At 37.7% G+C, this 15799-nt stretch overlaps 1 protein-coding gene across 2 annotated transcripts in view; it reads right to left on the bottom strand.

The window, feature by feature from the left end:
• The window catches only part of VPS45 (vacuolar protein sorting 45 homolog), a 65037-nt gene that overhangs the window by 32009 nt on the left and 17229 nt on the right, over window positions 1-15799 (bottom strand). For both annotated transcript variants that reach the window (XM_042953818.1, XM_042953817.1), the window contains exons 11-13: window positions 10649-10807; window positions 10338-10445; window positions 9393-9514 (exon numbers count right to left, since the gene is read on the bottom strand). In XM_042953818.1, coding sequence (XP_042809752.1) covers window positions 9393-9514; window positions 10338-10445; window positions 10649-10807 — 389 coding nt within the window. The remainder of the gene's footprint in view (window positions 1-9392; window positions 9515-10337; window positions 10446-10648; window positions 10808-15799) is intronic.

The following is a 15799-nucleotide window of genomic DNA, read 5'->3' as shown; positions in this document are numbered from 1 at the left end:
TATACGCAATTTCTTTTTAACACCAAACTATGAAGGATATAAGTTTTTAATTCTTCCCACTATATTGATTCAAGAAGTACCAATGAGCTGAGATAATAATGGCTTCCCAAATACAGTCATTACTGGTTTAATATTCATTAAAGGAAGTGAAGAATTAGTTCTGTGGAGGAAAAAAATCCAGTGTTGGAAGAATGTGCCATCAAAGAGACAGAAGACATTCTGTCAATTGTTTGGTCTATGTTGTAACCATCTGAGGTCAGCCTAGGTGGAAAATGGGTAAAAAAGCAGTTACACTGTTCAGAGAAGTAATAAAATTCTCAAAGCTGAAATGAAATTCCATTCTCAAAAAAATGAATATTTTTTTACAGTGAGACTCTTTACATTGAGGGACAACTCTAGACCTGTTATGCAGTTTATCTTGAGTAAATACTCATGAATTGCACAGATTATTTCATTAAGAAAAAGGGAAGGAAGTTTCTCCCTTGCAGGGAGAAGAACCAGACAGGAACACTTCTGTTTTGAGCTTCTGATCTGATAAGTCAATTTAAAAAGCAGCTGGGCAGACTAATGAGGATCATCCTGGAAAATATTTGTTGATTTTCTATAGCTTCCCTCTATTTACCTCAAGAGTACATCTGTCTCTTATGGAAAAGAAAGGCGAGAACTGGGAAGGAATAAACTCAAGCAGACTCCGAGTAGAGTCTGAGAATTCCACCCTCTAGCCTGACAATTTCAGGGTGCCAAAGTATTTTCGTGTTACTGGAGAGGGAAGAAATGTCACAGACAGTACCTGTGGGTGTAGGTTATATTAACATAAGGACAAAACTTAGATACAGGGATAGACTCTTACAGTCTGACTTAATTGTGTACTTAACAAAGATGACTATGTCACATTTGGTTATGAAAACATTAATAAATGTTTTCCTGAGCCTCCTACTACTTATTCAAACTGGCTTAAGGAGGAACATCAACGGGAAAAAAAAAAAAATCCCTGACATTTTTCATTTTCATTCCTTTCCCTGGTGAATTTTAAAAGTAGATGTTCTGATGGGGCCAACAGTAAAATACACGACAAATCATTTTTATATGATGGTTAGAGCTAAGTGGAATACACAGGTTCAATTCTTTGTACACATTTTGCTGTGCTCTGTAATTCACCATAGCAACCAAAAGCATTAATTAATGCAGGCAACAAACATTAGAATAAACAGCAGTCAGTTCATGCTGTATATAGATATACAAGGATACCTTGAGAACTCAACCAATTTACACCTTATTTTATTAGAAAAATAAACAAAAAATTCTCACATATAGTATTTCTGGAAATCATTACTTCCATACATGAATAAGCTGAGTAGAAAAACTTAAACTTTTAAGAGGCAATATTTTATCTACTTTGTGGACCACTGTGTTTATGGCTAAAATTTAATTTTTTGAATACACTTACAGATAGTAAAGATCTTATGAGAATTTACTGGAAAAAAGGCCAATGTTAAAGGACTGCTGCCTTTATAGAAATAAAAATAAACTGCTACAACAAGATTCTACTAAATTTGTGTAAACGTGAAAAAGTACTTCCGTTTTGAATTGACTATGGAATGCATGACCAGATAGCTCCATTTTCTCACCAAATGTTTAAGTTGCTTGTTTTTATCAGGGACAAGAAGCAATTCTGGAGTGAGAAAGAAAAATGAGCCTGTTAAATAGGCTATGTGGGAGTCCCATCTGCAGAAGAAAGATCAAAACTCAATTTGTAGATATGGCTATACTGCCAAACAGGTAAATCATGAGTTTAATAGCTAAGGGCTAAAACATTTCTACAAGCGTTCCTGGTTTTGCAAAAAAAAAAAAGTTGTATTCTTGCCACATCTCCTTTGATACTTTCTAATAACAACAAAACCAAGGAGCTCTATCATGATGAGACTTAACTTACATAAAGATGACTAAAATCAATGACTCTTCTCAATGTGATGATCCAAGACAGTGGCTACAACTGAGAATGAGGCCAAGTGGAGGCAAAATACTGTGGACAGTTGATGGCAAACTGTAAAAATCTCAATTTTCTGGAAACATCAACCAATTTTATCCTTTAGTTTAAACTTTCCAACTGTAAATCTTGTCATTTCAACTGTTTTAAATGCCTACATAAGAAATTTGACAACATCTATTGGACACCTATTTGTAAAGCACTGTGTTAAATATTGTGAAAAACCCAATATTAATAAAACATAGTTTTTACTTCAAGATTATGATACCTAATGCAATATCTAATGGGAAAGATAGGTATGTATACATCTAACTACTGTCTCAACATCCAGAGGTAACCACTATTAACATTTTCTTCTTAATTCTTCAAGAAATATTTACTGTATACATAAGCATATATGTGCTTGCATATATATTATACATATTATGCATGCCTGTAGCCAAGCAGACTTGTTTATATACACATACGTATATAAACACATTTATGCTTAGATATGTTTTTCTACACAAAAGGGATATTATAGCATCTTGTTTTTCTATCCAATGTATCTTAGAAAGTTTTTGTATCACCCCAAGAAGAGTTACACCATTTTTTAAGAAGAACACATAGCACTGTACTACAATTTAGGTAACAAGTCCTCTACTGATGGATATTTAGCTTGTTTCTGTTTTTCATTTTTAAATGTTTATTATTGTTGAGAGAGAGCGAGTGAGTAGGAGAGGGGCAGAGAGAGAGGGGGACAGAAGATCAGAAGCGGGCTCTGTGACAGCAGAGAGCCTGATGTGGGCTCGAACTCACGAACTGCGAGATCAACACCTGAGCTAAATTCCAACACTTAACTGACTTGAGCCATCCAGGCGCCCCTTGTTTTTTTTTTTTTTTTTTTTCCTTAAGTTATTACAAATAATGTTTTGGTAACTATCCTTGTTTATAGGTGTTTGTGTACTTGCACAATATATCTACATGGAATTGTTCAGTAGGTCTTTTTTTTTTTTTAATTTGTTTTTGAGACAATGCAAGAGACAGAGTGCAATCAGCGGAGGGGCAGACAGAGGGAAACACAGAATCTGAAGCGGGCTCCAGGCTCTGAGCTGTCAGCCCAGAGCCTGATGCGGGGCTCGAACTCACAAACCGTGAGATCATGACCTGAGCCGAGTTGGATGCTTAACCGACTGAGCCACTCAGGCGCCCCTTCAGTAGGTCTTTTTAAGGCCTCTGTAGTCTTCCTTCTGTTAAGCGGGGCCAGAAAGTGACATAGGGATCTTCTGCGCCCTCCTCTGTTGTTGTGTAACCAACTTCCCTGCCTTCTTCAATGTTTCCATTAACCTAGAGGCTCATGATGCAGTTGCAGTGTTTTCTCCTGACCTCTTTTCTTGGTCACTCTCTTATTCCCTAAAGACTTTAGCTCTGATTTATTGTCCTCCTTTTCACTGTTGTTCCTTTCAGGATTTTCAGTGACTTTCACATCAATGTGGATTACTCATCTTCTATCCTGGTCTCCTCATCCAGGATGATCTGTTCTTCCATCCCACATTACCAACATCCATGATTATACACTTGATCTTAACCAAAAGGCCGAGAAGTGATCCAACATCCATGATTATAACACAAACTTTTTTACTACAAGTATGTGCACTGTGAAATCTTGAATCCAAGATCTGTTTCTCCAATAATTACCTCCTTAACTTCTAATTCACTTATACTAATACTTCAACTATAATAATTCTTTGACGTCATCAAGACCTCCAATCCACTCAACAATACTTTATTCACCATCCAATAACCTCCTTCTGTTTTCAGTTCCCCAAATCCTGGTTGGGCCCAGCTATCACCCTTATCCTCATTTATTCATTTAAACTTTATTTTTTAAATTTACATCCAAATTAGTTAGCATATAGTGCAACAATTAGATTCCCTAATGCCCCCCACCCATTTAGCCCATTCCCCCTCCCACAACCCCTCCAGTAACCCTCTGTTTGTTCTCCATATTTATGAGTCTCTTCTGTTTTGTCCCCCTCCCTGTTTTTATACTGTTTTTGCTTCCCTTCCATTATGTTCATCTGTTCTGTGTCTTAAAGTCCTCATATGAGAGAAGTCATATGTTATTTGTCTTTCTCTGACTAATTTCGCTTAGCATAATACCCTCTAGTTCCATCCATGTAGTTGCAAATGGCAAGATTTCATTCTTTTTGATTGCCGAGTAATCCTCCATTGTGTGTGTGTGTGTGTGTGTGTGTGTGTGTGTGTGTGTGTGTGTATCACATCTTCTTTATCCATGCATCCATCGATGGACATTTGGGCTCTTTCCATACTTTGGCTATTGTTGATAGTGCTGCTATAAACATGGGGGTGCATGTGTCCCTTTGAAACGGCACACCTGTATCCCTTGGATAAATACCTGTAGTGCAATTGCTGGGTCATAGGGTGGTTCTATTTTTAATTTTTTGAGGAACCTCCATACTGTTTTCTAGAGTGGCTGCACCAGCTTACATTTCTACCAGCAATGCAAAAGAGATCCTCTTTCTCTGCATCCTCACCAACATCTGTTGTTGCCTGAGTTGTTAACGTTAGCCATTCTGACACGTGTGAGGTGGTATGTCATTGTGGTTTTGATTTGTATTTCCCTGATGATGAGTGATGTTGAGCATTTTTTCATGGTCTTCTTTGGAGAAGTGTCTATTCATGTCTTTTTTTTTTTTTTTTTTCTATTCATGTCTTTTACCCACTTCTTCATTGGATTATTTGGTTTTTGGGTGTTGAGTTTGAGAAGTTCTTTATAGATTTTGGATATTAACCCTTTATACAATATGTCATTTGCAAATATCTTCTCCCATTCTGTAAGTTGCCTTTTAGTTTTGCTGATTGTTCCTTTGCTGTTCAGAAGCTTTTTATTTTGATGAAGTCCCAATAGTTCATTTTTGCTTTTGTTTCCCTTTCCTCTGGAGATGTGTTGAGTAAGAAGTTGCTGCTGCCAAGATCAAAGAGGTTTTTGCCTGTTTTCTCCTCAAGGATTTTGATGGCTTCTGTCTTACACTTAGGTCTTTCATCCATTTTGAGTTTATTTTTGTGTATGGTGTAAGAAAGTGGCCTAGGTTCATTCTTCTGCATGTCGCTGTCCAGTTTTCCCAGCACCACTTGCTGAAGAGACTGTCTTTATTCCACTGGATATTCCTTCCTGCTTTGTCAAAGACTAGTTGGCCATATGCTTCTGGGTAGCCTTATCATTTAATCTAGTATAGCCAAAAGTTGCTGGAGAAAACCACTGGGCTCATGGGCTCTATTTTATTTTATTAAAAAAATTTTTTTTTAATGCTTATTTATTTTTGGGAGAGACAGAGCATGAGTAGGGCAGGGGGAGGGGCAGAGAGAGAGACACACACAGAATCCGAAGCAGGCTCCAGGCTCTGAGCTGTCAGCACAGAGCCGGACGTGGGGCTCGAACTCACAAACCGTGAGATCATGACCTGAGCTGAAGTTGGATGCTTAACCCACTGAGCCACCCAGGCACCCCTCATGGACTCTATTTTAAATTAATGACCACAAAACTCTAATGGGCACTCAATTTGGCTTGAAGTCCTACTTACATTTCCCTAGTAAATTTTATTCCTATCCTGCAAGTTGAGTTTCACAGTATTTTCTTTTTACCCAACCTCAGCTGATCACCTGACATCATGTTTTCCTGAGAAAATACAAGCAATCAGATAAGCTGGCCCCATATTCTCACCATCAAAACTGTTAAGAAGAAAAAAAGTACCTCTGCTTCCAAAGGCTCCTCTGCTTATGCTCTGGATTCCCTATAGGCTTCATTTCAGCTCTTCCTCTTTCTCTTCTGTATTTTCTACTTTTCTTTGCTTAGGATAATTCTTTTTTTTTTTTTAATGTTTATTTATTTTTGACAGAGAGAGAGACGGAGTGCGAGCAGGGAAGGGGCAGAGAGAGAGGGAGACACAAAGAATCCGAAGCAGCTCCAGGCTCTGAGCTGTCAGCACAGAGCCTGACGCGGGGCTCAAACTCACGGACCATGAGATCATGACCTGAACCAAAGTCGGCCGCTTCACTGACTGAGCCACCCAGGCGTGCCTCTTTAGAATAATTCTTATCAGATTCTAATCTCATTAGGAATGCTCTAGCTCTCTTACCCTTGAGCCCACACTCTCTCCTAGCTACCATCTACGTTTCTCTGAGACCTTCATGAAAAAAATTTTTTAAAGTGTTATATACATTTGTTATCTCTATTTTACCTTATATCCCGTAACCCTCACTAATTAGGTTTCCAAGCTCACTGAAACTGGGGAATAGGTCCCCAAAGACCTTCTTCATGTTGCCAAATCTGATGGATTCTTCACTGTTTTCAGCTTTACCTCTTCAGAAGACTAGACTTGGGTTACCACTTACTTCTTGGTCTTTATGACACCATGCTCTCCTGGTTTTCCTTCTACCTTTTTGTCTCCTCCTCAGTGTCTATTTCTGGCTCCACGTCTTCCACTCAATGCTCAGTCCTGGACTCTCTTCTTTTCTCTTTCTATGTTCTCTCCCTAAGTGATCTTATATATCTTATATCCTGTAGCTTTAAATATTACCAAAACCCTGTTGACTCCCAATTTGGTATCTAACATTTCATCTTGGTTATCTAATAGGCATCTGCAACTTAACAACTTGATTCCCCCCAAAACCTGAGAGTTATTCTTGACTTCTCTTTTACCTTGTCCCATCAATCTACTCCATTAAGTAAGTCCATTGAGTTTCTCTCCCAGCCTCCTATCCAAACCTCTTTCACTCCTTACATCGACTATTAAAACTGACTCCTAAGTAGTCTCCCTGCTTCTATTTTTGCCTTTAAAAACCTGTTCTCAAAAAAAAAAAAAAAAAATCCATTCTCATACAAGGTGATCTTTAATAACTAATTCAGTTCATGTCACTTACATGCTAAGCTCTTCAACAGTTCCCTATGACATTTAAAATTTAAAACCCCTCTTAACCAGGGCCTATAAGACCCTATGTCATGCAGCCCCCACTTATTTTTTCCACTTTTTTCCCCCTTCCTCGCTTTGCTCCAACCATACTGGGCTTCATTCTGTTCCATCAACTTGCCAAGTTCTCTCTTCGAGGCCTTTGCTCTGACATTCCCTCTGCTTGGGATGCTTTTTCTCCTAATCATTTTGTGATTAGCTCTGTCTTATAATTCAAAGCTAATCTTAATATCATTGCCTCAGAGAGGTTCTCTCCATCTAAAGCAGCCCTCCTCACCTCTACAAGTTACTTTGTAGTTTATTACCCTATTCATTTCCGTAGCACTTGTCTCATTCAAATTATATTCTTTGTTTACTGTCTCTAGCATGTAAGTTCCTTAAGGGCAGGTAACTTGTCTTTCCTGTCACTTCTATTTCCCCAGCATTTACAACAGTTTTTGACATATCGAAGGCACTCAATAAATATTTGTTACATAAAAGGATGGAGCAATTGAATTATTAACTGTATTTGTATTTAGGTAATAGTGACAAATGCTAACAGAGGCTGACAACTCAGAAATGTGCATTTTGTTGGCAGAACATCATTCTGAGCTTTGTTTGGAAGTGAATCACCCAAATTAGAAAGGTTTGCTGTTATGAACTAATCATACACAATATACTGTTCTGGTGGTATATGGTGTCCCTTTAACAATAAGTAGCTAATTGCTTGTTTGATAATTCTTTTTCTTTTTTAATTTTTTAAAACATTTATTTACTTTTGAGAGAAAGAGAGAGAGATAGAGCCTGAGCAGGGGAGGGGCAGAGAGAGAGGGAGACAGAAAATCTGAAGCAAGCTCCAGGCTCTGAGCTGTCAGCACAGAGACCGATGCAGGGCTCAAACTCATGAACCATGAGATCATGGCCTGAGCCGAGGTCAGAGGCTTTACTGACTGAGCACCCAGGCGCTCCTGTTTGATAATTCTTATATGAAATTCGTTAAAAAAGTAGTATTTTTACTTTTATCATATTAATTAGAAAGCTATTTAATAGAGTTCTACTGTTTTTCTTTTTTGAGAGAGTGAGAGTGCACATGAGTGGGGGAAGGGAGAGGGAGAGAGAGAATCTTAAATTCTATTTTTAATTTTATATAAAAAAATGTTTATTTATTTTGAGAAAGAGACAGAGCAAGAGCGAGCATGCATGCATGGGAGGGAGGGGCAGACAGAATCTCAAGCAGGCTCTGCACTGTCAGCATAGAGCCCAACGAAGGGCTCGATCCCAGGAACCACGAAATCATGGCCCAAGCCGAAGTCTAGGGTCGGATGCTTAACCAACTGAGCCACCCAGGCACCAGAGTTATACTGTTTTTCAGAAGCCTCTAAGATAGGTGAATAGCTTTAGGCTGGTTTTCATTCTTTCCACTTAGCTGACAGTTCTACATCTTGATGTCAAGGTCCTTAAACATTTTATCTGAATGAATGTACTGTTTGAATTTAGGCCCAGATATTCTGCCTCTCAACCTTGGATTTTTTTAAAAAGATTTTTTTTCTGTTGTTACCAAATTACAGTTTTTATTTTAAAGGAACAAAATGGAAAAAGAATACATTTTATCATATAAAAGAGTTATCTATGTACCTCAAAACATTCTTCTCCTTTCAGAAGTTTATTGTATTTATAAAACACTAAAAGAGTCTTCCAAGACTCTTAGATTATGATTAGCTAAAATAACAGAAGAATTCTATCAATAGTAACAATTCTCACATCAATCTATCCAATAGGGTTCCATTACATATATCAGGTTCTTTATAACATGAAGCTCCAATAGAAAAAATATACAAGAATAAAATTTCTAACAACGTAGACTTTGTGTATATTTCAAATTTCAGGTTGGTCTAAGTAAGTTGTTCTGGAGTTTTGTTTTTATTAAAGCTAACAAACCACTGGATTAAAACTGCTTCCTTCAGTTAATACCCCCAAAGCAAGCCATCCTTTTCTTCTATGTAACAAATGGCCTTTGCTAATTAGATCTGTTTGTATGCTGGCCACATGTGGCAAAGTCCAGTCCTCCCCCAAAATAGTAACAACCTGCTCTGGATGGCAATCAAGTCGCAAATCTATTTTTGGCTTTAATGTTTGAAAGTCCAAATGTGAAATGCCATGGAACTGAACCTTAAATGGCTTAAGTGAAGTCATCTGATATGAAAGGACAGAATACAAGTATTTGGGGTACTCTAAAACACCTGTTTCTTTGTTCCGAAAGAAATAATGTTTCAGGCCTAGCAAGTGAATTTATAGCTAACTTGGACACACATAAAACCAAAATGAATCTCAGAACTGAAACAACAAGGGAGGAGGAGTGGCACAATATAATCTTAATTGTAGTCTCTTACATCACTCTACATTTCCTATTTTCTTAGTGTTTATGGTTTTTATTATGAATATCTTCGTTGTCTTACCTGTCTCTGAGTGTGTTGGGGCCTAGATAAGGGTACAGGTTTTCCTTAAGCTTTCCTTTGATGAGATGGTCCAGGGTCTCATGTAGGAAAGGTTGATGTTGAGTATACACATTTTCTACTCCCTAAGACAGGGAAAGATGGTTCTTATATCATTTTTGGGAAATGTGTAATATAAGAGTTAATGATACTCATCAGAAAAGGACATGCATTCAATAGGTTTTTCATGGGATAGATTCAAATAGGAATTTTAGAAGAATGCTATGGTTAAATCATTAAAAAATTTCTTTTCATCAATCAGAAATGTTCCAATCTCATAAAAATACTGTAATTTAAACCTAGCTATTAAAGAAGAATTTAAAAAATGGAATGACTTAAATCCTTTATCATCTCTTCAGTGATTCTCATCCTTTTGTGAAAATGTTACATGACAGGTAGAGCAAATAAAAGGAAAACGCGTGTAGGAAAGGAATCTAGAAACACTCAGGAAAATGGAAACATTTCAGGAAATCTAAGAAAGGCTTGCAGATTAAAACTAATTTGTTACCATCTTAAGAAAATGGTTTAGTATTTTTAAAAGATCTACAATTGTTTCCTTTATCTTTAACTTCCTTCAAAGAAAAAATACCAAACAAACCTTGAATTATAAACAAATGGAGTAAAATGGCCATGACTAACAGAACTGTCTGTCTTTTTACTCTTGGGTATTTCCTAGAAATATTTCGTTATTCCCTATTTGGCTGTTTGGTCCAATGCTGATGCTGCTCCAATATAGAAAGTATTTGAAGAAAAGGCTTTCAGGAGGATGTCTGCTTTAATTTCATTAAATTGACACAGTACTAAGTCAGCAACAATCCTGAAGTTGCTTTGAAGATTGTATTTATGCGCTCTCAGCTGTAGGGGCTTCAATGGTTTCTCCTTTAGGAAAGCCCAGAGGACATGCCATACCTTCAATCCTTTGAGGAACTGTTTGGTAATAGCCACAGCGTCTTTGGGGCTGAAGAGGTCACTTCCTCTGACCCGTTTACCGCCATATTCAACTATTGCAGACACAAGCTATAAGGAGAAAAAAGAGAAACTATCTCTTACTGCTTGGGGATAAGGAGACCCATTTCATAAGAAAATACCTTTATTAAGGAAATGAGGACATGAGAGGACAGAATTATACATTTTTGTTAAGTAAAACGTTATAATTCTCCTCTGTCAGAGCTAAGAATGTTACTACCTATTTGGTGGGATTAACATACAGATTTGGTTACCTTTCGATACTTCTCTGAAACACCTTTATTCCTGAGGTCCATCATTAGTCCTGGCAGGCTGTTGCTGCTGTGTCGCTCATAATGTAGAGCATAAAGCATCACTAGGCGGGCAGCGTCAAACTCTGTCACTTTGGGGTTCTGCAGAAGCCTCTTTACATTCTGAAAAAAGAGAGAGCTGACATTTATCTCCCCTTCACTTGAGTCAGGTGTAATATCTTAGATCTAATAACTATTGAATGGCAGTGATGCATCTGAGTTTATGACTAAGATTACCACTATGGCAATGTACAGGTCTAGGTTCGGCCATTGTTTCAACTACAGAAAATTAAATGCCTTTGCCTAAGATATGAAGCAAATAAGAAAAAAATTCCCACTGTAATTGCTTTAGGACAATAGTGAATTGAACAATGAATGGTTCTTCCTTTCTTTCCTTTGATGAGTTGGTCTGTGGTCTCAGGTAGGAAGGGTTGCAGTTTCCTTGCTGAAACAAGGAACACACATTACTTGTACCGTTTCAGTCAATACAGCTCACAAAGGAACTGACCCGGTGACTTGAACAAGTATGGCCTAGTGTTAGTGATTGACCAGTGACATGGAGATGAGTAGGGGGACTGGGCTTAATCTCCAAGAAGCATCAGATGAACGCTATGTCTCAACATGGCTTTCAGATATACAAGTATGTAGAGCATGGGATCTTTAAACGGAACACTTAAGATTTTAAGAGGGCAGGTATTGACAGCAAAGGGAGCTCGACAAAGTCATTTAGGTTTTGCTGATGCTCAAATTAAGGGACTTCCCTATAGTATCTATTTATATTTATTATGCAGCAGAATAAGTTAATCCAGGCCGATAAATACTTTGTGATCTCCCTCTAAGCATGAGGCACTATGCCAGGCACTGGAGGGGATACAGAGATGAGCTAGACCCAGTTTCTGTCCTCAGTGAGTTCAGACAAGGAGGTGGAGGGGAATGAAACACTTATAGCCTATTCTGCTACGGAGCATTTTCTTGAAAGCACCTTAACTCTATGAGATCATTAAAATATGGGAATAGTGTCAGTTTAACACAGAAGGCATATTGCTTTATGGGTAGTTTTTTGAGTGTTTTAATATTAAGAAGGGAATAGGGACAAGTTTCCTCTTTAAAGACACTATGTTAAGAAAAGGATGCAAATCCTACACAAGTGTTTTCTGCAAGAAGTAGCTGGTTTGTAGCTTTAAGACTGCTGTACATTCCACTGTATTAAGCTATCTGGGGAAAGGGCAAGCGCAAATGAAAAGGATGCAAAGATATTTCTCTGAGTTAAAAAGCAAACAAAACAACAGCCCCAAACTGACAGATATCCTCATATTATATTTTTAATTTTGGTTAAACTAGTTTGTATGAGAAACAAAAGTTTTTGTAACCTTACATCGTGAAGACTAAATCATGAACCCCAGGAATAAGGAAAGCTACAAAGGATGGGCTGAGTGTATTTATAGGTGCAAATGCCTGTGGAGATTTAATTGTGCTAATATTTTTATTAGGATTGTTATTGTTTTTATTAGGGCTTTGATTACAAAGTTATATAGATTTTTTTAGTTATGCAGATTTTTAAGTGACCTGCTTATAACTCTATTTTCCCAGAACACTTGGTTATTTTTATTTTTTTAAGTTTATTTTTGAGAGAGAGAGAGAGAGAAAGTGTGAGTAGGGGAGGGACAGAGTGAGAGGAGAGAGGGAATCCGAAGCAGGTTCTGTGCTAGCAGTGCAGAGCCTGATGTGGGGCTTGATCCCGTGAACTGTGAGATCATGATCTGAACCAAAATCAAGTGTTGGACACTTAACTGACTGAGCCGCTCAGGTGCCCCAACTGGTTTATTTTTAGTACATGATTTTGCACAGTGGGAGGTTTTTCTGTTATAATACAGAAACATATATACAAAGCAAAACAAGAAACAGAAACTGAGAATCAGCGCAATGGGGGGGGGAAGGGGACACAAAGTGACGAAAAGTACATCTGCTTGCTGAGAAATCAAGAAAGACTTCATGAAGGAGGTGACATTTGCCAAAGGCCTTAAACAATCAGTGAGTGTTGGAATTAGTCTGAGAGACTAAAAGAGGAGATGCTCTTAATGGGAATAAGGAAATCAGAGAAAGAAATGGTTGGGTTGAAAATCTGGCAAAAGCCTTGATGGGCACTGGGTTCTGAGGACATAGCAACATCCAAATGGAACTTTACAACTTATGAGATGCTTTCACATACCTTATCTTTTTAATACTTCACAACAACCAGGTCTAATGTTTAAGAACTCTTCTGTTCACACCAAAGAGGGACTGTGATGACACGGGGGATCTCCCAGGTGTCTCCCAAGTAGAATGTTCTCTGGGGAGGATCCCTATTGTTGCTTTTCTGTGTGAAGATTTCACTAGCATCATCTTCAAGGGATCAAAAGGGAAGAAATTTCTCTTCTGTAGACTTAAACCCTGCAGCCATAAGAATTTCCTTGCTTTTTTTTTTTTTCTTTTGTGGTACCCTTTCCAGAGCTGTCACAGAATACAGACTACTTAGAGTATCTGTTCAAATTTGCCACTAGTTTCTACCATACTATGAAGACATTTCAGAGTACCAATTACCATCAAGTAAGAATAGCCAATTTCATATGTATCTCAATCAACTTAGCATAAGCTTAAAACATCCATCTGCGATCTCTGTTGTCACATTTCTCATAGGCCAATGTTTCACTCTGTGCCCTTGCAGTCACTGTCTTTTTACCTTAAATCTTCTTAATTTATATACCCTTCAGCAAATCTGAGATACTCAAGTAACTATAAAACCACAGAACTGGTATGGAACAGAGACTGCAGCAATCAGCCTGTACCCTTCCCACTTGCTCCCTTTCTAATTACTTTCACTTGCATCCTGACTCTTGGCTCTTTCCCATTAAAGAATCCACTTCTCTTCCCTGAGATCTGGTGCTGGCATTTAGAGTTCCTGGCTTGACTCTTAGTTCTCCCTTGAGGACATGGGCCAGAATCTGATGCAGGATGACTTGAGTAGACTTTGTTTACTTTTGAGCCCTTAAGCTGCAACCCATGACTCAGGTCAGTGTTCCAGCTAGACTTATCTATTTCCTCATGAGAAGAAACCTGTAGGTACAAGCTCTTTCCTCTCTTTCAGCTGTGTAAGTCCTTGAAGAAGCAGGCCCTTCTGTGAGTTCGAGCCCCGCATCGGGCTCTGGGCTGATGGCTCAGAGCCTGGAGCCTGCTTCCGATTCTGTGTCTCCCTCTCTCTCTGCCCCTCCCCCGTTCATGCTCTGTCTCTCTCTGTCTCAAAAATAAATAAACGTTAAAAAAAAAAAAAAAAAAAAAAAAAGAAGCAGGCCCTTTTTGTCTGCCTGGATCCAAGGTCACCCTTTGACTTAATTTTGAACTATTTCACTCATGGCTACTTGACTCATCAACTTGACTGACAGTGGCATACACTATACTGAGATTCCAGGGTACTAACCAGAGAAGAGGAGAAAACATTCTGAGAGACTTCTAATTACATAGAAGGTTATCTGCTACATGGTGGTATTTATATGTTGGAAATACGAGTGAATTACATAATGAACTTCTGGTTTCTCTTTTCTTATTAAATTTTCCATAAGTCTTGAGACTTTCAAGAGAGAAAAGTATACATCACATAATAACAATGGCCGAGTAACAAGAGAAACAGAAAACTATTGTCCCCTTAAGAAGACAGGATTCAAACATAAAATTCACTGAATTCTAACATTCATACAGGCTTAATGAAGGAATAGGAAAAGAAAAGCAAAAGCACTATCTCTGAAGGTCAAGTTTCAAAAAGTAGCTAATGTTCACTCAAAAAAATGAATTAAAAAACAATTCTTCTTTTCTGATATTTAAAGATCCTTCCCATTGTTTGGGGCTACTTTTCCATTTTCTTCCACCAAAACTAGGATGACATAACACAACGAGAAAAGTTTTTTATAATGACATAGCTACATGTTAAACCACTGTACAAATCACAGGTGAAGTCAACAACTAAAAATAGTCCTTAATTTCTGCTTCAATTTAACCAAAAGAGTAAGAACTCTACCTTGTTATCTCTCTTTTCATCTTAAATCTACTCAATTTCTATACTTTTCAGCAAATCTGAGATACTCAAGTAACTATAAAATTACAAAACTGTAGTAAAATTGTCAATGAATACCATTATAAGCCAGCAGATTAGAATGGCAAGATGAAATTGGCAGAAGCCTTCAACATGCTGATATGATAAAAAAAAAAAAAAAAATGAGTCTAATCTGTTTGAGAGAACAGTGTTGTGGGACTATAAAGAACTTATCCAGGAAAAATGATAGAAAGTAGGCAGGACCCAATTCCAGTGATTGGTAATACATCTGAGTCAGTATTCTTTTTCTTAATATCTAGTCAATATAAAAATTAGCTTTTGCTGTTCCACACTGTTTCTGAAACACTGGCTAAATGTTGGTTTAGACAGAAAAAGATCATTTTTATTCTTAATTGGTGAAAGTAAAATTGTCACCTCAAGGTGTCCCAAACAATTTTGTTATGATTTTAATGAGAAGCAGAAAAACCCTTCTGCAATCAGGGAGAGATCTGAGGTGATGAGTAGACTAGAAAACATGTCCTGGATACCACAAAGAAAATAGAATGTGTCATCAGATAATAATACTGATAATCATGACAGTTACTACTTACTAAATGTTGTAAGTACCAGGTACAATATTAAGTGCTTTATATGTACTAGCTCACTGAACCCTCAGAAAAATCTTTAAGGTAAGCACTATGATTTTTTCCTCAGTTTACAGGCAAAAAGACTAAGCCTTAGAGTGGTTATCATTTTCAAACCCAAGCCATCAAAGTCCTAAGCTCTTAGCCACTACTCTATACTGCTTCAAACAGAACTGTCCTCTTCATATTTCTAACAAGCATTTATCGAGTCTTTATACCAGTAATAGGATGATTTGAGATCTCTTACCCAAGGTCAGGAAAGAAGGATATAAAATAGTTCCTCCTTTTTAAAAAATTTTTTTAATGTTTATTTATTATGGAGAGATAGAGAGACACAGAGCACAAGCAGGGGAGGGGTAGAGAGAGGGGAAGACATAGAATTCGAAGTAGGTACCAGGCTCTGAGCTG

Source organism: Panthera leo, chromosome C1, assembly GCF_018350215.1.
Source record: "Panthera leo isolate Ple1 chromosome C1, P.leo_Ple1_pat1.1, whole genome shotgun sequence".
In the NCBI taxonomy this organism is placed as follows: domain Eukaryota; kingdom Metazoa; phylum Chordata; class Mammalia; order Carnivora; family Felidae; genus Panthera; species Panthera leo.
This window is presented reverse-complemented; position numbering and strand designations above follow the sequence as displayed.